Source organism: Pseudophryne corroboree, unplaced genomic scaffold (genome assembly GCF_028390025.1).
Source record: "Pseudophryne corroboree isolate aPseCor3 unplaced genomic scaffold, aPseCor3.hap2 scaffold_1163, whole genome shotgun sequence".
NCBI lineage: Eukaryota > Metazoa > Chordata > Amphibia > Anura > Myobatrachidae > Pseudophryne > Pseudophryne corroboree.
In genome coordinates this window covers 148,580-175,828 of record NW_026967788.1, presented here as the reverse complement: position 1 = coordinate 175,828, position 27,249 = coordinate 148,580, and the positions used below count along the sequence as shown (strand labels likewise).

General features: G+C 46.3%; 1 protein-coding gene across 1 annotated transcript; it reads left to right on the top strand.

The window, feature by feature from the left end:
• On the top strand, positions 1 to 25,401 carry LOC134990356 (zinc finger protein 271-like). The gene is made up of 5 exons (XM_063950680.1): positions 1 to 319; positions 3,878 to 3,956; positions 4,075 to 4,176; positions 10,043 to 10,429; positions 21,412 to 25,401. The coding sequence occupies exons 1-5, from the start codon at positions 59 to 61 to the stop codon at positions 23,469 to 23,471; spliced, it is 2,889 nt and encodes a 962-aa protein (XP_063806750.1). The 5' UTR covers positions 1 to 58; the 3' UTR covers positions 23,472 to 25,401.
• Positions 25,402 to 27,249: the final 1,848 nt, after the last annotated feature.

The window sequence follows — 27,249 nt, the reverse complement described above, 5'->3', positions numbered from 1 at the left end:
CAGCATCCACTACGGACTACGAGAAATAGAATTATCGGTAAGTAAATTCTTATTATCTATGGTAATAGTACAGGGACATGACTGTGGAGGTGAGGGGATATTTACAGTGATATTTATGTCTCCCCCATTTCACAGAGGTGTGAAGAAGACATCTGGTGAGCGTGAGACACCCAGCAGCCATGCTCATGTGTCAGGAGGACTGAGCAGGTCCCAGAGCACCATCATGGTGCCTCCACCTCACTCACTGATACATGAGAGACACAGTGACCAGAAGATCCAGGAACTCACCAACAAGATCATTCCACTGCTGACTGGAGAGGTGACTGCTGGAAATGGAACATTGTACAGTAATACCAAGGGATGTGTCTGGGTGATGACTGGAGAGGTGACTGCCGGGAATGAGGCATTATACAGTAACACTGTGGGACGTGTCTTGGTGATGACTGGAGAGGTGACTGCTGGGAATAGGACATTATACAGTAACACCAGGGGGCGTGTCTGGGTAATGACTGGAGAGGTGACTGCTGGGAATGGGGCATTATACAGTAACACCAGGGAATGTGTCTGGGTGATGACTGGAGAGGTGACTGCTGGGAATGGGGCATTATACAGTAACACCAGGGGATGTGTCTGGGTGATGACTGGAGAGGTGACTGCTGGGAATGGTACAATATACAGTAACACCATGGGACGTGTTTGGGTTATGACTGGAGAGGTGACTGCTGGGAATGGGACATTATACAGTAACACCAGGGGATGTGTCTGGGTGATGACTGGAGAGGTGACTGCTGGGAATGGGACATTATACAATAACACCAGGGGATGTGTCTGGGTGATGACTGGAGAGGGGACTGCTGGGAATGGGACATTATACAGTAACACTAGGGAAAGTGTCTGGGTGATGACTGGAGAAGTGACTGCTGGGAATGGGACATTATACAGTAACTCCACGGGATGTGTCTGGGTGATGGCTGGAGAGTTGACTGCTGGGAATGGGACATTATACAGTAACACCAGGGGATGTGTCTGGGTGATCACTGGAGAGGTGACTGCTGGGATTGGGACATTATACAGTAACACCAGTGTATGTGTCTGGGTGCTGACTGGAGAGGTGACTGCTGGGAATGGGACATTATACAGTGACACCAGGGGACGTGTCTAGGTGATGACTGGAGAAGTGACTGCTGGGAATGGGACATTATACAGTAACACTAAGGGATGTGTCTGAGTGATGACTGGAGAGGTGACTGCCGGGAATGAGACATTATACAGTAACACTGTTGGACGTGTCTGGGTGATGACTGGAGAGGTGACTGTCGGGAATGGGACATTATACAGTAACACCAGGGAATGTGTCTGAGTGATGACTGGAGAGGTGACTGCCGGGAATGAGACATTATACAGTAACACTGTTGGACGTGTCTGGGTGATGACTGGAGAGGTGACTGTCGGGAATGGGACATTATACAGTAACACCAGGGAATGTGTCTGGGTGATGACTGGAGATGTGACTGCTGGGAATGGGGCATTATACAGTAACACCAGGGGATGTGTCTGGGTGATGAATGGAGAGGTGACTGCTGGGAATGGGACATTATACAGTAACACCAGGGGACGTGTCTGGGTGATGACTGGAGAGGTGACTGCTGGGAATGGGACATTATACAGTAACACCAGGGGAACGTGTCTGGGTGATGACTGGAGAGGTGACTGCTGGGAATGGGGCATTATACAGTAACACCAGGAGACATGTCTGGGTGATGACTGGAGAGGTGACTGCTGGGAATGGGGCATTATACAGTAACACCAGGGGACGTGTCTGGGTGATGACTGGAGAGGTGACTGCTGGGAATGAGGCATTATACAGTAACACTGTTGGACGTGTCTGGGTGATGACTGGAGAGGTGACTGTCGGGAATAGGGCATTATACAGTAACACCAGGGGATGTGTCTGGGTGATGACTGGAGAGGTGACTGCTGGGAATGGGACATTATACAGTAACACCAGGGGATGTGTCTGGGTGATGACTGGAGAGGTGACTGCTGGGAATGGGACATTATACAGTAACACCAGGGGATGTGTCTGGGTGATGACTGGAGAGGTGACTGCTGGGAATGGGACATTATACAGTAACTCCACGGGATGTGTCTGGGTGATGGCTGGAGAGTTGACTGCTGGGAATGGGACATTATACAGTAACACCAGGGGATGTGTCTGGGTGATCACTGGAGAGGTGACTGCTGGGATTGGGACATTATACAGTAACACCAGTGTATGTGTCTGGGTGCTGACTGGAGAGGTGACTACTGGGAATGGGACATTATACAGTGACACCAGGGGACGTGTCTAGGTGATGACTGGAGAAGTGACTGCTGGGAATGGGACATTATACAGTAACACTAAGGGATGTGTCTGAGTGATGACTGGAGAGGTGACTGCCGGGAATGAGACATTATACAGTAACACTGTTGGACGTGTCTGGGTGATGACTGGAGAGGTGACTGTCGGGAATGGGACATTATACAGTAACACCAGGGAATGTGTCTGAGTGATGACTGGAGAGGTGACTGCCGGGAATGAGACATTATACAGTAACACTGTTGGACGTGTCTGGGTGATGACTGGAGAGGTGACTGTCGGGAATGGGACATTATACAGTAACACCAGGGAATGTGTCTGGGTGATGACTGGAGATGTGACTGCTGGGAATGGGGCATTATACAGTAACACCAGGGGATGTGTCTGGGTGATGAATGGAGAGGTGACTGCTGGGAATGGGACATTATACAGTAACACCAGGGGACGTGTCTGGGTGATGACTGGAGAGGTGACTGCTGGGAATGGGACATTATACAGTAACACCAGGGGAACGTGTCTGGGTGATGACTGGAGAGGTGACTGCTGGGAATGGGGCATTATACAGTAACACCAGGAGACGTGTCTGGGTGATGACTGGAGAGGTGACTGCTGGGAATGGGGCATTATACAGTAACACCAGGGGACGTGTCTGGGTGATGACTGGAGAGGTGACTGCTGGGAATGAGGCATTATACAGTAACACTGTTGGACGTGTCTGGGTGATGACTGGAGAGGTGACTGTCGGGAATAGGGCATTATACAGTAACACCAGGGGATGTGTCTGGGTGATGACTGGAGAGGTGACTGCTGGGAATGGGACATTATACAGTAACACCAGGGGATGTGTCTGGGTGCTGACTGGAGAGGTGACTGCTGGGAATGGGACATTATACAGTAACACCAGGGGATGTGTCTGGGTGATGACTGGAGAGGTGACTGCTGGGAATGGGACATTATACAGTAACACCAGGGGATGTGTCTGGGTGATGACTGGAGAGGTGACTGCTGGGAATGGGACATTATACAGTAACACCAGAGGACGTGTCTGGGTGATGACTGGAGAGGTGACTGCTGGGAATGGGACATTATACAGTAACACCAGGGAACGTGTCTGGGTGATGACTGGAGAGGTGACTGCTTCGAATGGGACATTATACAGTAACACCGGGGGATGTGTCTAAGTGATGAATGGAGAGGTGACTGCTGGGAATGGGACATTATACAGTAACACGAGGGGACGTGTCTGGGTGATGACTGGAGAGGTGACTGCTGGGAATGGGACATTATACAGTAACACCAGAGGACGTGTCTGGGTGATGACTGGAGAGGTGACTGCTGGGAATGGGACATTATACAGTAACACCAGAGGACGTGTCTGGGTGATGACTGGAGAGGTGACTGCTGGGAATGGGGCATTATACAGTAACACCAGGGAATGTGTCTGGGTGATGACTGTATCACTGTGTGTGTCAGGTTCCTATAAGGTGTCAGGATGTCACTGTCTATGTCTCCATGCAGGAGGGGGAGTATATAGAGGAACACAGGGGTCTGTACAAGGACTTGATGATGGAGAATCACCGGCCCCTCACATCACTGGGTAAGAGGAGACTGTCATGTATTGTACAGGGGAGAGCAGGTATGGGGGCCCCTATATACACACATCATCTGATAATCACATATATACACTGTACTCAGTCACTGTGTGTCTCCTACAGATGGGCCCAGTAACAGAGATACCCCAGAGAGATGTCCCCGTCCTCTGTATTCCCAGGATTGTACAGAGGAGAATTACAGGATCCCACAGGAGGATCAGGTAGGTGAGATTTAGGGTCTCCCCAATATACCAAAGTGACTGTCACTATATGATCTGTAGAGGAGCTATGTGTCTTATACACTGATATTATACTGTTTCACCTCCGTTTAATCTGACTGTATGCAAATGTCATTATAGTGTTTTCTCTGACGTCCTAGTGGATGCTGGGTACTCCGTAATGACCATGGGGTATAGACGGGCTCCGCAGGAGACTGGGCACTCTTAAAGGAAAGATTAGGTACTATCTGGTGTGCACTTGCTCCTCCCTCTATGCCCCTCCTCCAGACCTCAGTTAGTATCTGTGCCCGGCCAGAGCTGGATGCACACTAGGGGCTCTCCTGAGCTTCCTAGAAAATAAAGTATTTGTTAGGTTTTTTATTTTCAGTGAGATCTGCTGGCAACAGACTCACTGTTATGATTCCTGAACTCCAGACCGGATTAGATCTTATGACAGGGATCTGAGTTCAGGAAAATAAGCTGGTTGTGGGAGCTGGAAGGCCTAGTAACCCCTGGCGCCCTAACTCCGTTGTCTCGCCCGTGTTATCAGAAATCCCCTGCGAGACTATGGTTGCTTGAGCCCATGGCAGCCGCGTTCGAAGGGCGGATTATGTCTGCCCAACCCCGATGCCCCCGCAGGTCTTAATGGGAGACAAGGGGAAGTCCGAGACAGGGTGATAACAAGGGGCCCTCTGACTAAGCAACACGGCCAGGGGTTACAAGCTGACTAACTAAACCAAAAGGTATGTGCGGACTAGCCGCCAGGGAAAAGGACAACCAAAGATCCACTGATCCGACACTCCTATCCGGCACCGCAGGACACCAGAGTGGATCTGTGGAAGCGGAATCCTCCGCAAAACTCCAGAACACAATATAAACAAAATAATAAACAGTAGCGGACAAGCCGCAACACACGGCTGCGCCGCGACTCACGAACACCACCAGATGTTAAAAGGTGCTCGGTCAGACTCCAGGAATAGATGGTAACTTCCGAGTACAGGATCACTGAGGACAGGAACAACCGAATAGACCGGGACTGGGAACTCTCTGCAGCAGACAAGGCAAACAGGAAACTATCACCGGCGTCTGTAGGAAGTCCTGAGGATGCCTTTATTCAGGCATCCTCCAATCAAGATCCAGACAGGACAATCAAAAGAAATGCCGTGCAGCTTGCATGCTGCACGGCCAGCACATAATCAGGGCAATGAGGATAGACCCAGCAACGGGGAACGCGGCTGCACGTGGCGTCCCCGTTGCTAAGGCCAGAGGCGGCTCCGTGCGCCCGGCGTCTCAGCGTTGCCAGGGAGCCGGCGGCTGAACGCGCCCGGCGTCCCTGGTTGCTAGGCGCCGGGCCGCACGGCCGAGCGGACCCCGGCGCCTAACACTCACTGCTACGAGGGACTGAGGGGAGAGAAGCGAACCTACCTGCTTGCAGTTAGCTTGGGCTTCTTAGGCTACTGGACACCATTCGCTCCAGAGGGATCAAACACAGGCCCAGCCTCGGTCGTCCGGTCCCGGAGCCGCGCCGCCGTCCCCCTTGCAGAGCCAGAAGACAGAATGCGAAGTTGAAAATCGGCGGCTGAAGACTCCGGTCTTCATTAAGGTAGCGCACAGCACTGCAGCTGTGCGCCATTGCTCCCTCTGCACACCACACACTCCGGTCACTGATGGGTGCAGGGCGCTGGGGGGGGGCGCGCCCTGGGCAGCAATTAGAGTACCTTACATGGCAAACCGCACATAATACAGTTTTAATAAGCTGTATATGTGCATTAACCCCCGCCATTATACATAAAAAACGCGGGAGAAGCCAGCCGATGAAGGGGCGGGGCTTCTCCGCACACCGCGCCATTTTCTACGGCTGTGTCGACATGTTTGATGAGGAAACTTATGTGGAGGTGGAACAGGTGCCGATAAGTGTGATGTCACCCCCTGCGGGGTCGACACCAGAGTGGGTGGATATGTGGAAGGTATTAACCGACAGTGTCAACTCCTTGCATAAAAGGTTCGATGACAATACAGCTTCTCAGCCCGTGCCTGCCCAGGCGTCTCAAAGGCCATCAGGGTCTCAAAAACGCCCGCTACCTCAGATGGCAGACACAGATGTCGACACGGAGTCTGACTCCAGTGTCGACGAGGACGAGACTAATGTACAATCCACAAGGGCCATCCGTTGCATGATTACGGCAATGAAAAATGTGTTGCACATTTCTGACATTAACCCAGGTACCACTAAAAAGGGTATTATGTTTGGGGAGAAAAAGCAACCAGTGGTTTTTCCCCCATCAGATGAGTTGAATGAAGTGTGTGAAGAAGCGTGGGGTTCCCCCGATAAGAAACTAGTGATTTCTAAAAAGTTACTGATGGCGTACCCTTTCCCGCCAGAGGACAGGCTACGTTGGGAGACATCCCCTAGGGTGGATTAGGTGCTCACACGCTTGTCAAAAAAGGTGGCACTGCCGTCTCAGGATACGGCCGCCTTAAAGGAGCCTGCTGATAGAAAGCAGGAGGCTATCCTGAAGTCTGTATATACACACTCAGGTACTATACTGAGACCTACAATTGCTTCAGCATGGATGTGTAGTGCTGCAGCAGCTTGGTCCGATACCCTGTCAGATAATATTGATACCCTAGACAGGGATACTATTTTGCTAACCATAGAGCATATTAAAGACGTAGTCTTATATATGAGAGATGCACAGAGGGATATTTGCCGGCTGGCATCTAGAGTTAATGCAATGTCCATTTCTGCCAGAAGAGTATTATGGACTCGGCAGTGGACAGGTGATGCTGATTCTAAAAGGCGTGAGGAATTGTTTGGGGATGGTCTCTCGGACCTAGTATCCACAGCGACAGCTGGGAAGTCGATATTTTTACCTCAGGTTTCCTCACAGCCTACGAAAGCACCGTATTATCAGGTACAGTCCTTTCGGACACAAAAAGGCAAGCGGGTCAGAGGCGCTTCCTTTTTGCCCAGAGGCAGGGGAAGAGGGAAAAAGCTGCACCAGACAGCCAGTTCCCAGGAACAAAAATCCTCCCCCGCTTCCTCTAAGTCCACCGCATGACGCTGGGGCTCCACAGGCGGAGCCAGGTGCGGTGAGGGCGCGTCTCCGGAACTTCAGAGACCAGTGGGTTCGCTCACAGGTGGATCCCTGGGTTCTGCAAGTGGTATCTCAGGGATACAAGCTGGAGTTCGAGTTCACTCCCCCTCGCCGTTACCTCAAATCTGCCTTCCCGGCTGCTCCCAAAGAAAGGGAGGTAGTACTGGACGCTATTCACAAGCTGTACCTCCAGCAGGTGATAATCAAGGTACCCCCCCCCCCCCCCCCTTCAACAGGGGCGGGGTTACTATTCCACAATGTTTGTGTTACCGAAACCAGACGGTTCGGTGAGACCCATCCTAAATTTAAAATCCTTGAACACTTATATAAGGAAGTTCAAGTTCAAGATGGAATCGCTCAGGGCAGTTATTGCAAGCCTGGAAGAGGGGGATTTTATGGTGTCATTGGACATCAAGGATGCATACCTGCATGTCCCCATTTACCCACCTCACCAGGAGTACCTCAGGTTTGTGGTACAGGACTGTCATTACCAATTCCAGACGTTGCCGTTTGGTCTGTCCACGGCACCGAGGGTATTTACCAAGGTAATGGCTGAAATGATGATACTCCTTCGAAAGAAGGGAGTTATAATTATCCCGTACTTGGACGATCTCCTGATAAAGGCGAGGTCCAAGGAGCAGTTGCTAGTCAGCGTAGCACTATCTCAGGAAGTGCTGCATAAGCACGGCTGGATTCTGAATATCACAAAGTCGCAGCTGATTCCTGCGACGCGTCTGCTGTTCCTGGGTATGATTCTAGACACAGAACAGAAGAAGGTGTTTGTCCCGGAGGAGAAGGCCCAGGAATGATCATCTATGGTCAGGGACCTCCTGAAACCAAAACAGGTGTCGGTGCGTCACTGCACGCGAATCCTGGGAAAGATGGTAGCTTCTTACGAAGCGATTCCCTTCGGCAGGTTCCATGCGAGGATCTTCCAGTGGGATCTATTGGACAAGTGGTCCGGATCGCATCTTCAGATGCATCGGTTGTCAGCAGTGTTCATTCCGGGAGTGGAAAACTGGGAAGCAGACTTTCTCAGCAGACACGACCTCCACCCGGAAGAGTGGGGACTTCATCCAGAAGTCTTAAAGCTGATTGTACACCGGTGGGAACAACCACAGGTGGACATGATGGCGTCCCGCCTCAATAAAAGGCTAAAAAGATATTGCGCCAGGTCAAGGACCCTCAGGCGATAGCTGGGACGCTCTGGCGACACCGTGGGTGTACCAGGCGGTTTATGTGTTCCCTCCTCTTCCTCGCATTTTCAGGGTACTGAGGATAGTAAAAAAGAGAGGAAGAATTCCAGCTGGGTCGATTCCTGAACTTTCTATAGGCAGGGGTGACTATGGGCCTAAAATTGGGGTCCATAAAAGTCCAGATTTCGGCCCTGTCTATTTTCTTTCAGAAAGAACTGGCTTCACTGCCTGAAGTTCAGACGTTTGTTAAGGGTTTGCTGCATATTCAGCCACCTTTTGTGCCTCCAGTGTGGCACCTTGGGATCTCAACGTGGTGTTGGATTTCCTGAAATCACATTGGTTTGAGCCACTTCAGACCGTGGAGTTAAAATATCTCACGTGGAGGGTGGTCATGCTGTTGGCCCTGGCTTTGGCCAGGCGGGTGTCAGAATTGGCGGCTTTGTCGTTTAAAAGCCCATATCTGATTTTCCCTATGGACAGGGCAGATCTGGGGACTCGTCCCCAGTTTCTCCCTAAGGTAGTATCAGCGTTTCATTTGAACCAACCTATTGTGGTGCCTGCGGCTACTAGGGACTTGGAGGATTCCAAGTTGCTGGACGTAGTCAGGGCCCTGAAAATCTATGTTTCCAGGATAGCTGGAGTCGGAAAGTCTGACTCGCTATTTATCCTGCATGCACCCAACAAGCTGGGTGCTCCTGCTTCTAAGCAGACTATTGCTCGTTGAATCTGTAGCACGATTCAACTTGCACATACCGTGGCTGGACTGCCACATCCTAAATCTGTAAAAGCCCATTCCACAAGGAAGGGGGCTCTTCTTGGGCGGCTGCCCGAGGGATCTCGGCTTTACAACTTTGCGAGCTGCTACTTGGTTGGGTTCAAACACGTTGGCAAAATTCTACAAGTTTGATACCCTGGCTGAGGAGGACCTTGAATTGCTCATTCGGTGCTGCAGAGTCATCCGCACTCTCCCGCCCGTTTGGGAGCTTTGGTATAATCCCCATGGTCCTTACGGAGTACCCAGCATACACTAGGACGTCAGAGAAAATTAGAATTTACTCACCGGTAATTCTATTTCTCGTAGTCCGTAGTGGATGCTGGGAGCCCGTCCCAAGTGCGGACTCTCTGCAATACATGTATATAGTTATTGCGTAACTAAAGGGTTATTGTTATGAGCCATCTGTTAATGAGGCTCATTATTGTTTCATACTGTTAACTGGGTATAGTTATCACAAGTTGTACGGTGTGATTGGTGTGGCTGGTATGAGTCTTACCCTGGATTCCAAATCCTTTCCTTATTATGTCAGCTCTTCCGGGCACAGTTTCCCTAACTGAGGTCTGGAGGAGGGGCATAGAGGGAGGAGCCAGTGCACACCAGATATAGTACCTAATCTTTCTTTTAAGAGTGCCCAGTCTCCTGCGGAGCCCGTCTATACCCCATGGTCCTTACGGAGTACCCAGCATCCACTACGGACTACGAGAAACAGAATTACCGGTGAGTAAATTCTTATTTTTTCACCTCAGTTTAAACTGACTGTATGCAAATATCATTATAGTGGTTTTTTTTTTGTGTTTTAGGTAGAACGTCTGTCTGATATTAAAACAGAAGACATAGAAGAAGAAGAAGTGACTGATATAAAGGTAGAAGATATAGAGGGAGATGAAGAGACGTATGTGACTGATATAAAGGCAGAAGATACAGAGGGAAAAGAAGAGACGTATGTGACTGATATGAAGGCAGAAGATATAGAGGGAGAAGAAGAGACGTATGTGACTGTTATAAAGGCAGAAGATATAGAGGAAGAAGACGAGACGTATGTGACTGATATAAAGGCAGAAGATACAGAGGGAGAAGAAGAGACGTATGTGACTGATATAAAGGCAGAAGATATAGAGGGAGAAGAACAGACGTATCTGAAGGGTGATCAGCAGTGTAAGGAGGAGGAAATCCCTACAGATATCAGCACAGGTGAGTAATAAACACTTATTACAGAAAAGAGTCACATATTCTCCTTTCTCAGTCACTACAGCAATCTCTTATCCTACACCCTCCTCTGTCAGTACAAACTAATGAGGGAAATGTATCTGCCCAGTGGGGGAGTCAGGAGCCATCAGCCCCTATTATACTCCTGCTCTCCTCCCCTCACATCATGTCACTGTGTGTTACCAGCCCAGAGATCTGACAAGTCTCCTCCCCACACTCTCTGGTATATCTCATACATCAGGATGCATCAGCCCCTATTATACTCCTGCTCTCCCCCTCACATCATGTCACTGTGTGTTACCAGCCCAGAGATCTGACCAGTCTCCTCCCCCCACACTCTGGTGTATCTCATACATCAGGAGCCATCAGCCTCTATTATCCTCCTGCTCTCCCCTCACATCATGTCACTGTGTGTTACCAGCCCAGAGATCTGACCAGTCTCCTCCCCACACTCTCTGGTGTGTCTCATACATCAGGAGCCATGAGCCCCTATTATACTCCTGCTCGCCCTTCACATCATGTCACTGTGTGTCACCAGCAGCCATACTGTTTGCTAGCAGTACCTATGCCTATGGTATTACATGCAAGGTATTTCCTGAGAGTATCACTATTAGCACACGCCGGTCTATATATAAACTCCTTTTCTCCTGCAGGGTTCACAGCAGTATCCACAGGATATACATTGGGATATGAGGTAACGTCGGCATATTGGCACCAATGATCAAAAGCTTTCCGCCTCCCAGAATGCAACGGGCCAGTCCCCTATATCCCTGCTTTCTGGCTTAGGCAATTCAGTTTTTTTGTTGGTGTGGCAGGAGCCGGACAACGATCTTTGGGTTGCTGATTTTGGCAGCCCTAAGCTTATTTCATTTATTTTTATAGTCTTACATTTCTTAAGCGAGTTTTCTGAAAAGCATCTTACACGTACCTCAGAAAGAGTTACTCCAACAACTCCCCGCCAGGTCGCAACAACACTAACCCACGTGTACAGTGCTGTTTCGGCGGAAGTCTGTGTTGGATGTACTAGCAAGTCCAGCTGACGTTAACAGGCTGTGGCCGGAGCACGGGAAGAAGGTAAGGCGTCAGTTCCGCATAGCGTGGGGGGGGGGAGACTACCGAACAGTTGCTGATGCGGCTGCCACCTCGGTACACCAGTGCTAGGTTCCAGGGATCATAGACTCCAGGGATTAGTGTGAGGCCTGGGTCCCTGGGGTTTAAGTCAGCAGTGGGGAGTAAGACGCTCCCCTGGTCACCCCTCCCCCGGTTCATGACCAGCTTCCTCCGAGTTTCCTGCCATGAACTGATTTGCTGCTTCCGTCTGAGATGCTGTGTTTCTAAAGGACCCAATCGCAGCATAGGCGCCTGTGTGACTGGTGCATTGGTCTTCACTTGGGCGTCTATGTTCACTGTTGTGTGCACTTGGAGTTTGTGTACACTATTTGCGTCTGGATCCACTCAGCATTCACTAATGTATTGGGTACGAGGAGTTGGATAAGTGCCTGATGCATATGAGTCTGTAAACTATTGCCGTTTCTTTCGCTGTGTGACTGAATACGTTAAGTTTCCTATATAAGGTAATGCAGTAATATGGTTCTCCTACATACTTGAAATGTATCTGTAGTTGATGATGTGCTCATGTTGCTTATTATACTAATGTATAACTTGTGACTGATTGCTAGTGTGATTGCTGACTTTACTATTTCTGTCATGTATACAGATCCTCAGTGCTGGTGCAAGGCAGGGAGGAATCGGATTGCATGTCACTTTAGCAAGCTATTAATTGATTTCAGTCACAAATTGTGTAGTTAACACCATACAAATGTGTGATTTGTTTATCATGTCTAAGAGCAGCAAGGGTGAGGAGGATACAATCTCCACAGCAGCACCAACACTGATTTCATGTTTGTCCTGCAAAGCTGGGTTAACCTCTCAGGATCTGGTGCAGAATGGATTATGTGCAAATTGTTTTAGCTTTCACCAAAGCCTCCTGAATAATCCTAGGCAGGCACACGTTCAGATGGAACCCCCATGGGCTACGTTTGCACAGACATTATTTGGTGTAGCTGAGCGCATAATGCCAGCTCCTATACCAATGATAGGTTACCCTGTTAACCCTTACATGCAACATTCCCCCTGGGTTTTATCACATCCGGTCCAAGAATCTGCAGCCTTTCAACTAAAACGGACTGAAAGGCCTGTGGAAGGTAACATGAAACTACATCTTCACAGTCTACACATGTTTCAGATGGGGACACTTCGGAGGATGAGGATTCCTCACATTCTGGGTCTGCATACAGAGACGAAGATGAAGGTCCCAGCTCAGTGGATATACCTGAGCTAATTAGTGCTGTGAAAGCCTTTCTATCCTTATAGGAGGCAGCAGAGCCCTTTGTTAAAATCCAATGCTCCTGTGTTTAAACATCCCAAAACAGTCAGAACTGAATTTCCGGGGTTAGAACAGCTGACGGAGATTATGCAAGAGGCTTTGGTCACACCCAGTAAGAAGTTTAGAATTTCATGGAAATGGAATTCCCATTATCCTCTTCCAGCTGGGGACTGTTTAAAAAGGGAGTGGCTCCCAAAGTAGATACACATGTCATTCGATTGGTTCGAAAATCTAGATTACCTCTGCCTTCAACATCATTATATGATTGTTACGGATAGAAAAATAGATGTTTTTTTAAAAACAATCTTCTCATTATCTGGGGTAATTGTAAGACCAGCCATAGCTTCAGCCTGGATGGCAAAAGCAGTGGCGGCCTCGGCTGATGCATTGGAGGATGATGTCTCATTGGCATCTAGAGAGCAAAACTCCCATATTGCACATGTTTATGGAAGAAGCAGCCTTGGACATGAGTACTATTGTCTCTCAAGCATCAGCCTCAGCAGTAGCAGCTCACAGAGCGGTCTGGCTACGTACATGGAGAGCTGACTCCGAGTCCAAGGAGGTTCTAGAGTCTTTACCTTTTATTGGAGATATTCTTTTTGGTAAAGAATTAAACAGTATTTTGTAGTCAGAGGCAGACTCCAAGAATGTGAAGTTTCCTTCAGCCCACAAATCCAAACCTAGGTTTCCAGCTTTTCGGACCCAGGGAAAAGCAAAAGGGAAGGGTTATGGCAAACAGTCCCAATCTGACAAGTCTGGTAAGACTAAAAAGCAATTAGCAGAGGGCCTGCTTCCAAGCCAGAAGATAAACCGTCAGCTTGATGGTGTGGTCCTCCACCTGGGGGACTCCAGGGGGGTGGGAGGCAGACTTCATCATTTTGCACAGATCTGGCAGCAGTCCACCACAGATGCCTGGGAGCAAGAAGCGGTTTCTCATGGTTATGCGTTTGCCTACAAGAAACACCCTCCACAAAGGTTCTTTTGTACCAGCCCATCTTCCGTAGAAACGAAGGCCAGGGCCTTACAACAGGCAGGTCAGAAGTTGCTTCAATCTGGGAGGATAATTCCAATTCCCTGTGCGCGCGCAACAAGGACAAGGTTTCTATTCCAACATGTTTCTAGTTCAGAAGCCAAATTGGTCATTCCGGCCCATACTCAATCTCAAGGTGCTGAACAAGTACATTTGGGTGCCTCTGTTTCATATGGAGACTTTACCTTCCATTATTTTGGCCATGGAGCTGGAGGATTTTATGGTATCCCTTGATATCCAGGATGATTACCTGCATGTTCCTATAGCACTGTTTGCTATCCTCCAGCAACACTTTCAGTTTCAGGCCCTACCATTTGGACTGGCTACAGCTCCCAGAGTGTTCACCAAAATTATGATGGTAATGGCGGCTTATCTCCGTCGACAAGGGATAAGGAGTTTTTCATACCTCTACGACCTATTAATCCTGGTGCAGTCTCAGGAATTGCTTCAGTGTCACAGTTGACTCATAAATTGGGCAAAGTTGTCCCTGGTTCCAACGTATGACTCACTTGGGGGCTGTATTGAATTCTGGTCTTCAGAGAGTGTTTTTACCTCTGAACAAAATGACCACAATACAGTCAAGGATTCAGGAGCTGCTACAGAGTCAAAGGGTATCCATTCACGCAGCTATGCGTGTGATGGGATCAATGGTGTCGACATTCGACATGGTGGAGTATGCTAAATTCCAAGTGGAATGGGTTATATCAGACAATAAAAACTCAGACTATGGTCCTTCCTCTGTAAGTACGGAGGTCATTAGCCTGGTGGCTACAGACATCCCATCTGGACAAAGGAAGACCCTTTCGGATCTCAGATTGGGAGGTTCTGACAACGGATGCCAGTCTTCAGGGCTGGGGAGCAGTGTCAGAAAAATGTTGCTTCCAGGGGCAGTGGACCAAGGAAGAAAGTTGCCTGCTAATAAATATATTGGAACTTCGGGCCATATATATGGCACTCATTCAGGCAAAGGACTTTCTGTGGGGGAAACCAGTTCAAATTCGCTCGGATAATGCAATGGCAGTAGCGTACCTCAATCATCAGAAACTCGCAGCCAAAAGGCAATGAAGGAGGTGAGCCACACGTTACGGTGGCACTAGGAAGCGGAATTTCTCAGTCGACATGCCATTCATGCAAACGAATATGGCATGCTTATATTCAATGGTGCAGTGCCAGGAAATTTGACCCTAGGTCTTTCAGAGTTCCCAGAGTCCTAGCATTCCTTCAGGCAGCAATAGATAAAGGTCTACAGGTGGCTTCCTTAAGAGTTCAGGAGTCAGCATTGACTGTGTGGTTTCAAAAGAAAAATGCTAACCTGCAGGATGTTTGCACTTTTTTCCAAGGAATGCTTCACATCCAACCTCCATTTGTTCCTCCTACAGCGCCTTGGGATCTAGGTATAGTCCTAAAGGTGCTTCAAATTGTTCCATTTGAACCACTGACGTAAGTGGATCTTAAATGGTTGACAGCTAAGATTCTCTTTCTACTCTGCTATTGCCTCAGCTAGAAGAGTTTTAGATTTCGCGACATTGTTGTGTCGCCCTCTTTTTCTGATATTTCACCCAGACAGAGCGGTTCTCAGAACCAAATCTGGTTATCTTCCTAAATTGGTGTCTAAATTCCACCTTAACGAAGAAATTGTAGTCCCAGCCTTCCAAGGGCCAGATCTTTCTGCGGGAGATGCATCTTTGGACGTAGTCCGGGCTTTAAGGATCTACGTGGATCGTACCAGTGCCATCAGAAAGACAGACACTCTTCATTTTCTACGGATTTCACGAGAGGATTGGCTGCTGACAAGCAAACACTGGCGAGGTGGCTTCGGATGATGATTCAGACGCATATTCTCAAGCTGATATCCCTAATCCAGCTAGTGTCTCTGCTCACTCTACTCGTAAGGTAGGTCTGTCATGGGCAGCACAACGTGGTGCTTCAGCAGAACAGATATGTAAGGCAGCCACATGGTCTTCCATTAACACATTCATTAGACATTATGCCTTTGATACCTTTGCCTCTCAGGATGCTGCATTTGGGCAAAGGATTCTCCTTTCCAATCTGGAGCGCCCCCTCCACGAAATTGATTTGGGACATCCCAATGTATATTCTGTGGATATTACTGTGGACCCTACAGGAGAATTATGTAGTTATGGTAGACTTACTGTCGATAACTCTATTTCTCCTTGGTCCACTGTATCCACAGGGATCCCACCCTGACACACCTGATTTGAGGATCCTTACACTTACTAACCTCTTCCTTTTTGTACGGAAGTGTGTGCATGTGTCTTCTTCTCGCCTGATTAGGGCTCTCTATGATGCTCCTGCCTTGAGCTTTGGAAAACAACTGAATTTCCTGAGCCAGGAGGCGGGGATATAGAGGACTGGCCCGTTGCATTCTGGGAGGCCAAAAGCTTTTGATCATTGGTTCCAATCCGCTGACCTCATATCCCAATGTATATCATGTGGATACTGTGGAATTAGGAGAAATAGCGTTATCGACAGTAGGTCTACCATAACTACATATATTTCTGGCATGGTGCGGCTGCTTGCTGGGGCACAGGCTCAGGGTTCCTCATGCCACGTGACACAATGCTTAGGAAATATCTGGCGCAGCCCCTGTCATGTATCCACATGCTCCTGTAACAGCCGGCCTCAGGGAATTGGCTAGTGAACGGCTCCTATTACTGAGTTGGCAGCAACTGTACAATATAATAACACAATACAATACAATATTGCCTAGCATATAACTAATAACATAATGGCAATTAGTGGAGTCCATGGTTAGGACCAGGGCTAGGAAAGTAACCGCATGTATTTCACCACTGTGCGACACGATGCGCCGGCTGTGTCGTCACACTATCACCCCATATTGAAATATATTTATGTAAGGGATCAATTGTAATGACATAGAAGAAGGTCTGTTCTCTAATATGACTTGTGTACAGCAGAGTAATAAATGTAATCACGCACACCTGGATGTCTAATTCTCCGAGTATTATAGAGGTCAGATTCAGGTAATAAAGGGAGCATGAGGAAGATGAGGAACGGGCGGCATTATTGGTCTGTTCATCAGTAGTGGAGGATCTATCAAGATGAGGGTCTGGAGAAGAGTAACATCTCCCATAAGGAGAAGTGCAATTTCTTGTAGCTTTTGAAAAACAATATATAAGAAATCGGGGCTGTCTGGCATGAGGGGCATAGAGAGAAATGAGGGTGACATATTTATAATGAATTTTCCCAACTAGAATCCAATATCTACCATTGCAATCCACCCACTTGCTTTCCAGGTGAATGGGGCAGGATCTATTAGAAAGGATGGCTACACCACAGGAGATATAGCATGTTGGGTAGTTATTGGTAAACTGAGGGGGAGAGTGCAATGGAACATGTGATTCCTGAGTGGCTACCACCGCCGCCTTCTGGTCAGCTAAATATGTTATTGCAAGACGTCTCTTATGAGGAGAATTAAGACCTTTTACATTAAGACTTAAAAACGTCACCGTGATAGAGAGATCAGATCATGGAATGAAACATCTAGGATCATCTGTGTAAAGTCCAATAGAGTCTGTAGGGCGTGTGCATACTTCAAACTATCATAACAGAAAAAATAAAATAGGGAACAAAAATGGGAGACAAACAGAAATAGCGTCCATAAAGGAGCTAGCGATTCCGTCACTAGGGTACCGTGACAGAAAGGTAGAAAAAGGTGGCGGTCGGGCCTAAAAGGGAAATCCACCGACTACCTCAAGTAGCCATACAAGAGGGCAAAATCTGGTCATCATAGTAACAATTGTACAAAGAAATATCATATCTCAATGTAACCAATATATCCAAAGGAGGTAAAAGCCTAGAACATGGCCTGATATCCAATTTAGGTGCTACCAAAACCGTTATAAGGGCAACAGGATGTTAGACGAATCAGTCATGCTTTGCCTGAACACCCAAACATTCTAGAAAGGTATTATGAAACGTAAGAGTAGAAAGTATATCAGACCATATACTATATAGCATTTAAATAGCACAGGAAATAAAGAGAAACAGACACGTTTTAAACCCATAATAAGAATAAATAAATCTGACCCAAAAATAGATCCATGCCCAGTAACTTAGTCCCAGTTGGCACATGTTACAGTAGGAAACAAACTCTGAGTGTCTCTTGCAGTCTTACAACTTAGCATATTGCTTCAAGACGGAAGTCAACTCATCCGGGATTGGTTTAGGTAAAGTGTCATGAAGGACTGTCAACAGAAAAATCCCACATTTTCAGAATAGCAGGGCCATCCTCGGGTGAAGGTATCACTGTGAAGGTGCCATTTCGCATCACAATAATCTTAGTAGGAAAGCCCCATATGTATTGCACATTTCCTTGGGTGGAATAGACGTCTTTTGGCCAGCGTCACAGAAGAAATATCTGGAAATATCTGCAGATTATCCAGACACTCGGCTGTGGATGAGGAAGACAAAGCAGACTAGAATGTGTTCTTTTATATGAAGAAAGTGGACCCTGAGCAGAGTGTCCCTCGGTGCTTGGATAGGGGTCTGTTTGGGCTTTGGGAGTCTTCAGTGGAAGCTTCTGAATAGAGGACCGTGGCATAATCATAAAGCTCAGAATTTGTAACAGAATCCGTCATGCCCATTATTCTGATATTATTTCTCCGAGACCTGTCTTCTAAATCAATGACTTTATCACGAATAGAGACCAGGTCTTCCTGAAGGGTGTCATGTGCTGAAATCAGATCTTTGTGAGACGCAACAATCTCTTTCATCTTAGTCTGTACGAGTGCCAATCTCACTGATACCGGACCTCAAAGCTTGAATATTAGAGTTAAGTTCTGAGGTTATTTCAGTCCTTAAATGTAGATAACACAGAATGTATAGAGCATAGAGTAACAGGACCATCTAGTGTGTCTTAAGATGTTTTCAGCCATTACAGCTGGGCTGTGCGTCTGACAGACAGAGAGGGGGGGTTGCAAATCCCACCCCTACATTTCCCTTCAGCACACTAAAAAATTACCTGTAACCATACCTGAACCTATCTGGTAATAGAAATTCAGAGAATAAGTTTACACATGTTTAAGCTGCTGCGTCACTTCACGGCTTCTTCGATGTCAGCAGTCCTAACACTACATAATGGCAGTGCCCACATAGTGCCATGTAATTTGTCACAGTAGGCCTCATGATAAAGGCTATTACTAAAACACACCCAGACAGAGAGCTAACTTGCCCAGGAGCCACCCCCAGGATCTCCCATGGGTACTACAAGGAACAGCATGCCTTCCAAATACTGCTCCCATTCAATGCCTCTCGCACACAAGCAGACAAACAATGGTAAATGCTCGATCATTCCTGGAGATAATTATGTATCAGGTACTGGAAAGGGGCAGGGGTCACAGACAAACAGACAGAGAGGGGGGGTTGCAAATCCCACCCCTACATTTCCCTTCAGCAAACTAAAAAATGACCTGTAACCATACCTGAACCTATCTGGTAATAGAAATTCAGAGAATAAGTTTACACATGTTTAAGCTGCTGCGCCACTTCACGGCTTCTCCGATGTCAGCAGTCCTAACACTACATAATGGCATTGCCCACATAGGGCCATGTAATTTGTCACAGTATGCCTCATGTGCGTCTGACAAGAAGAAGCAGATGATGTTGTAGCGGTCTTAGAAGGACCACCTGAATTTGAGGTACCAAAGGGATGGACAGGTGGGCCAATTTGGTACCTTTTAACCTTTTTTGGAGGCATGTTAAGCCGGCTACAAAGAGACGGACCTCTCAGAGATAGGAAAATACAAACGATCTATAAATAAAAGGAGTACGCGGTTAGGAGGTTACATCAAGATGACACAGTTCAAAATGACATTCTTAGTCGGGATGACAGGGGTAGCCGAGCCAAAATTTCAAGTAAACATGATGTAATGCAACTCAAATAACACAGTAATGACCGAGAAATTCCACTAGAGGTCAGCGTGATCACAGACGTGAAGTACTCAGCACAGAGAGACACAAATGGAAAAATATATTCAGTGAATAAATCCACAAAATAATATACTGTGAGGTTGTAATCAGAGTGTAATGAGCTGTACTCAGACGATACTTGATACTGGGCTCTGCATGTAGACTGAGAGGAAGTAGATTATAGTGGTACCATATAAATAGAAGGTAGTTTCACCTCCAGGCAAATGCCTCAATTTAGTGTAGTGACCCCGGTCCAGCCATCACAACACTTTTTTAGCAGCTTATATCAATTTTACACCTTATTGAAGGCAGAAGTCAAAGCATGCGATGGCCGGGCACCAGGATCCAAAATGACAGTCATCTCACTTCCCAATATCACCGCCGGGCTCCACTGACTATGGGCAGCCCGTTCTGTCCCCAGCAGTAGCGGAATCTGCGCACCCGTGTGAGTGGGAGAGTAAGTGATCCCGACTGAGCGAAAAGCGCCTTCAAGTCAGGTGTCAGGAGCGTGCAGGAAAACTTGGGCACACTTAGCCCCAGAATACAGCCTGTGGCATCAGCGGCGTCACTAGGCTGCGGCAGTGAACGGTGCCCGGAGGGAGCGGCTTTAGGGCAGTAGGAGTGGTGGACCTAATAGATTGGGTCTTGGTACCAGCGGCGGCTAAGAGATATCAGGTAGGTTAGATAAGAAGCCACTTAGTGAGGAGATCTCCATAAAGCACGCCTGGATGGACCACACCCCTCTTTTTTATTATTTTATATACTAACAGGGGTGACAGGTGTGGTACATCCCTGCAAAGGCAGATCCAATCTCTTTCTCATCAGACTCTGCTGTCTGCTCTGCACTCTCAATCAGATGTTCACTGCAGCCAGTAGCACACGTATGAGAAGCTGAAGTATGGCGGCAGCTGTATAGATTCTGATATGTAATTCTCTGTATCATACTTACCGTACACACATCATCCTTATTACTATGGAGAGTATAGAGTTAAGACACTGATGATGGGGTGTAACAGTGTATTATAACCTATCAGATGATGATGATTACAGTGTATTATATGGTGTATTGCATGTAAAATACCTTGTTCCACACACCTACTCTGCTGTAGCAATATACCTTATATAAGGGTGAGTAACACATGTACAGGCTTACCAGCGTATGAGCACACACATAAAGGAATGCTACCTTACCAATGCTTCCAGGAGTAACGTTAGGAGACATTTCTCTAATCCATCAGCTCATATGACTGATGTTATTGTTAATCTAGAGTCTACGATATGTTCCCCATCTATTGTTTTACATTGGTGCTGACATAGGACTTGGCGAGTGACTACATCTCTATTGATGTTTCATGGTTAGTTATAAGAGAGAGGTATATCTAAGTCTTATTATAATATTATATTTGTTATTGTGAGTATTCTCAGGAGGGTGGACACAATGATTGAGACACAATATTATAAAGCCTTCATTAAAAGTTATGTTTTATTATACCCACACATTTACAATTAAGTGTCCCAGAGAGTTGTCTTATCCTATTGTTTACAAGATTAATATTGTTACAAAAAATGTCACATTTCCATAATGTATTTTATTTCCAGCAGATGGACACACAAGCAGGAATATCTCAGAAGGACATCTAATGTTATCCCCGGATTGTGGCATAAAAGATAATGATAGTAGACAGGATTCTCCAGGAGATAACCCCATTACCCCAGTGATACATCCAGCTCTATCAGCTGGTCCTTCTGATCCTGGGAAGTGTTCTCCTGATCACTCTGATATTGGTGCATCTGTTACAGCTCTGAGAGTAGATGCAGTGTTTCCCTGTTCTATAGATGCCAAATGTTTTACACAGAACACAAAGCCTATTAACCCACACACAGGTAAGGCAGGTGGAAGGCCACTGATATGTTCAGAGTGTGGGAAATGTTTTACATACAAATCACATCTTGTTATACATCAGAGAAGTCACACAGGTGAGAGGCCACTGACATGTTCTGAGTGTGGGAAATGTTTTACATACAAATCACATCTTGTTATACATCAGAGAAGTCACACAGGTGAGAGGCCACTGACATGTTCTGAGTGTGGGAAATGTTTTGCACGGAAATCACATCTTGTTATGCATCAGAGAAGTCACACAGGTGAGAAGCCGTTTCCATGTTCTGAGTGTGGGAAATGTTTTACACGCAAACTATATCTTGTTAGACATCAGAGGAGACACACAGGTGTGAAGCCATTTTCTTGCTCTGAGTGTGGGAAATGTTTTACACAGAAATCACAACTTGTTACACATCAGCAAATTCACACAGGTGAGAATCTGTTTTCTTGCTCTGAGTGTACGAAATGTTTTACACGGAAATCAGATCTTATTACACATCAGCGAAGTCACACTGGTGAGCAGCCATTTCCATGTTCTGAGTGTGGGAAATGTTTTGCAGACAAATCAAATCTTACTAAACATGAAAGAAGTCACACAGGTGAGAAGACATTTTCATGCTCCGAGTGTGGGAAATGTTTTACACGGAAATCACATCTTGTTACACATCAGCAAAGTCACACAGGTGAGAAGCCATTTCCATGTTCTGAGTGTGGGAAATGTTTTGCACACAAACCAGATCTTGTTAGACATCAGAGAAATCACACAGGTGAGAAGCAATTTTCTTGCTCTGAGTGTGGGAAATGTTGTTTAAGTAAATCACATCTTGTTACACATCAGAGAAGTCACACAGGTGTGAAGCCATTTTCTTGCTCTGAGTGTGGGAAATGTTTTACACAGAAATCACAACTTTTTACACATCAGCGAAGTCACACAGGTGTGAAGCCATTTTCTTGCTGTGAGTGTGGGAAATGTTTTACACGGAAATCAAATCTGGTTAGACATAACAGAAGTCACACAGGTGAGAAGCCATTTTCTTGCTCTGAGTGTGGGAAATGTTTTACACAGAAATCACATCTTGTTATACATCAGAGGAGTCACACAGGTAAGAATCTGTTTTCTTGCTCTGAGTGTACGAAATGTTTTACACGGAAATCAGATCTTATTACACATCAGCGAAGTCACACTGGTGAGAAGCCATTTCCATGTTCTGAGTGTGGGAAATGTTTTGCAGACAAATCAAATCTTACTAAACATGAAAGAAGTCACACAGGTGAGAAGACATTTTCATGCTCCGAGTGTGGGAAATGTTTTACACGGAAATCACATCTTGTTTCCCATCAGCAAAGTCACACAGGTGAGAAGCCATTTCCATGTTCTGAGTGTGGGAAATGTTTTGCACACAAACCAGATCTTGTTACACATCAGAGAAGTCACACAGGTGAGAGGCCATTTTCTTGCTCTGAGTGTGGGAAATGTTTTGCATGGAAATCAGATCTTGTTAAACATCAGAGAAGTCACACAGGTGAGAGGCCATTTCCATGTTCTGAGTGTGGGAAATGTTTTGCACGGAAATCAGTTCTTGTTACACATCAGAGAAGTCACACAGGTGAGAGGCCATTTTCTTGCTCTGAGTGTGGGAAATGTTTTGCATGGAAATCAGATCTTGTTAGACATCAGAGAAGTCACACAGGTGAGAAGCCATTTCCATGTTCTGAGTGCGGGAAATGTTTTGCACACAAATCAGATCTGGTTAGACATAACAAGTCACACAGGTGAGAAGCCATTTTCTTGCTCTGAGTGCGGGAAATGTTTTACACAGAAATCACATCTTGTTACACATCAGAGAAGTCACACAGGCATTTCCATACTCTGAGAAATAAGCTTTTGTTGCACACAATAGACCACTCAGGTGAGAAACCATTTTGATCTTCTTGAGTATACTTATCATTGCCATGTAATGTTCCTCAAGATTCTGTCCTATCTCTTATGCTTTTTGCAATATACATGCAACAGGTCCTTCTGATAGAAGCTCACCAACAAAGGGCAGGGCTACAGCTCAGCTTTGCAAACCAACCAGACTTAAGCTTGGGGGTTCAGAGTAACAAAATGCTGATCATGTGCGGAATCTTGGGGGTAAATTTACTAAGATGTGAGTTCTATTTAAGATGGGATGTTGCCAATAGCAACCAATCAGATTTCAGGTATTATCTTCTATAAGGTGCTAGATAAATGAGAAGTAGAATCTGATTGGTTGCCATGGGCAACATCCCATCTTAAATAGAACTCCCATCTTAGTAAATTTCCCCCTTGGTGTCCTGGATGGTGGAGTGATACTTGGGGGGTATTCAACTGTTTGAAAAGTCAGGTGTTTGTTTTTTCCTATCTACTAGACCGGAAAAAACACCCCCAACCAACTTTTCAAACAGTTGACTTCCACGCTTAGACATCAAATATCAGCCACAATCAGATCCTCATCTGAGGAACATAGCCAGACTCCAGCACTTATTTCCCTCAGAAGATCTACCTACAGTCATACATGTATTTTTTATCTTCACACATAGACTACTGCAATGTCCTCTACCTGGGTCTCCCAGCAAAAGAATTGCACCGCTTGTAGCTTGTACAGAATGCAGCAGCCAGGCTGTTACCTAACCAGCCCGTTCCTGCCGCATAACACCCATTCTCTGCTCCCTTCACCGGCTGCCTGTAAGATGGTGACTCTATTACATAATCTTACTGACTCTCCCAGCCCTACATGACCAGGGTCCAAGGTACCAGAAGCAGCGCCCTGTTCGGTTCCATCTGCAGATGAAGGACTGTAACTAGCAGTATCAATTCCCCAAGCAGTGCTGAGATGTCGGGTAGGCGGCACCTTTGCATTAGTGGGGGCTGCTGGAGCAGTGTCTAAATAGGTAATATTGTCTCCAAGCAGCGCTGAGGTGTCAGGGGAGACAGGGCGGATGGCTGCAGTGCGGTACCAGGGGCTGCTGGAGGCAGTGTCTATGTGGGTAATCATGTCCCAAAAAAGAGCTAAGGTGTCAGGGAGACAGCGGGTGGCAGTAGTGGAAGGAGACAGGGTGGTGGCAGTAGAGGGGTAGACAGGGCAAGTGACCGTAGTGGGGGGATACAGGGCGGTGGCAGTAGTGTGAGAAGATGGGGTAGTGGGAGGAGACAGGGCAGGTGGTAGTAGTGGGGGAGACGGCGAGTGGTAGTAGTGGGGGGGAGACAGGGCGGATGGCCGCAGTGCAGTACCAGGGGCTGCTGGAGGCAGTAAAGAGGTGTATGGGTCTCGCACAGAATCAGTTGATAATTAGACTTAATGATGATTATGCTTCCTTATTTCTAATTAATCCCTTGTATGTGTTACTGTTATTTGCTGTGTCAGCCTTTATGTGTGTTCTGTGTAATAATCCTGAAAGTAGTGCTGCTACCGATCTCATATCATTTGTAGTAACTTGGAAAAGATGAGATATGAGGTGCACTCTGGAAGCTTATAGGGGGTTAATCAGAGATGAACGCAGATGTGACATCATGCAGCCCCTGAAAAATGGTCCTAGCCCACCCGCGTTAACCCCTCAGGGATGTGACCGCAATGTGTGCATGTATATATTACCACCACCAGCAAACTGTTGCGAGACGCTATTGCGGCTGGTTCTGAATGACCCCCATAGGCTGTTGTGCAGAGTAAAGTATTTTTTAGGTTTAAAATATAGAGAAAAATCTGTGTATTAAAAATATGAAATAAAGTTGTTTAAAAACAAAAGATTTCCGTTGAGTCTTTTTATGTGTCTGTATTATCTTATTTCCAGATAATTGTCGCTATGGTGACAGAAACAATTTCCTGTTAATGTGTCACTTGTAGTGTTACTTTTGTGTCCACATAATATCAGTGTTGCTGTGTATAAATATCCCGTCTGGTGTGTAAAGGTGGGTACACACGTTGCCATTGTGACTGTGCAATTTCCCTTGAACTGGCCGGAGCCCAGAACCACCAATAGTGACTATGTACTTGTGATTGTGGCTATGTCTGATTGTGTGCTCGTGTGAATAGTGGGGTGTATATAGATATCTTATTTTTTTTTAAATAAATGATGTCTGTTCAAAGGTTCAGTTTTTTTTTTTTTTTTTACTTGTAGGTGAATTAGGGTTGTTGTATTGTCGAAGTCAAAAATATTACATACACACCACATGCAAACACCAAACCGAGTGGCCTCTGCGTGCGCGTAGTCACCATGTGTACGCATCCACGCACGCTACGTACACTGGTTCACGTATTGACACGTGGTATGAGTATATACGGTAGCATACGCAATCGCACAGAAAAGCCACAAAGACATATTCAATATTCTATTTATATAGTGCATAATTTACACATAGTCTCCACACACATTTCCAGCAAGTTACATATACTCAAAGGATAGAATAACAGAGTCATTCAGGATGTGAGGGGATGGAGTAAGGTTAGTACTTAGTGCTTGGTATCCAGATGTGCAGTATCTTGAGATCTACATTCCGGTTGCTATTTGCAGTTTATAGCATGTTTCTGTGCATAGATATGTGCAGAATTGTACTATTCACAAATACTGTAAATACTGTACTCTTGATATTCGGCGGGAACCAGGGGTGAACACCTGCAAGTACACCTGGACCGGACCAAGCATCACCCATTCATTTAAACCAACCTATGACCCCTCATGTACTGTAAATGACCTGCCCTTTGACCTATGAAAGAAGCGCTTACACTTCCCATTGTACTGTATTTGGACACATTGTATAAAGAGAGTCCTCCTGACTAGGCTCAGTCTATTCTCTGAAGGTCATCTTGCTAAGACTGACTGAGGACCGGATCCGGGAGCGCTGGTGAACAAACGTATGTACTATTGGTTGTAGCTCTTCTCTGTAATATTGTATCTTATCTGTATATTTTGAGTAAATACTGTTGATGTGTTGGACCACAACATTACATGTAACTACTGGTGTCGCATTCCATTGTTTGGGGATAAGGTGTAGTCAGCCACACGGGTCACTGCATTGTGCGCATAGCGTGTTGGCGTGTATATGCAACGTGCATACATATCTTAGCGGTTATTTGCTTACGTTATGTGGCTGCAGCGGCCCGAACCACAGTGTGATACAGTATTGCTTTTCCTTGTAAATTAATCAAACTTTACAGTATTTAAATAAACTTATCTGACCCTTGCCTGGAAACGTCCATGTATGAAGGTATGGGAGATACCTGCTGCTGTCCCTTCTACTTACATTTGGGAGGTCCGGTTGTTTTGCGGGAATTAGCAGCAAATAGTAAATGATACATTGGCTCCATAACGTCTCGCTGACCCTCTGATTATTACAAAAATATGTTACACAAAATGACATTTGCATTACCAACCATTAATTAAACAAGAAAAACACAACACAATAAAAAAAAATGATACACAAAAAATAGAAGAAAATCACCAATTCTGGTCTGGATTCATTGACTCTATCAGGAGAACAAGAGACTTCTTAAAAAGGACTATGCCAACAGCAACCAGTAGAGGAATCAGGCGTATCC

What these genes read in the sequence shown, in the direction of transcription:
- LOC134990356 (XM_063950680.1), top strand. Translation starts at nt 59, where the DNA reads ATGGTAATAGTACAGGGACATGACTGTGGAGGTGAGGGGATATTTACA. An exon ending in TTCCACTGCTGACTGGAGAG is followed by an intron (nt 320 to 3,877) that starts GTGACTGCTGGA and finishes GTCTCCATGCAG; the next exon opens with GAGGGGGAGTATATAGAGGA. An exon ending in CCGGCCCCTCACATCACTGG is followed by an intron (nt 3,957 to 4,074) that starts GTAAGAGGAGAC and finishes TGTCTCCTACAG; the next exon opens with ATGGGCCCAGTAACAGAGAT.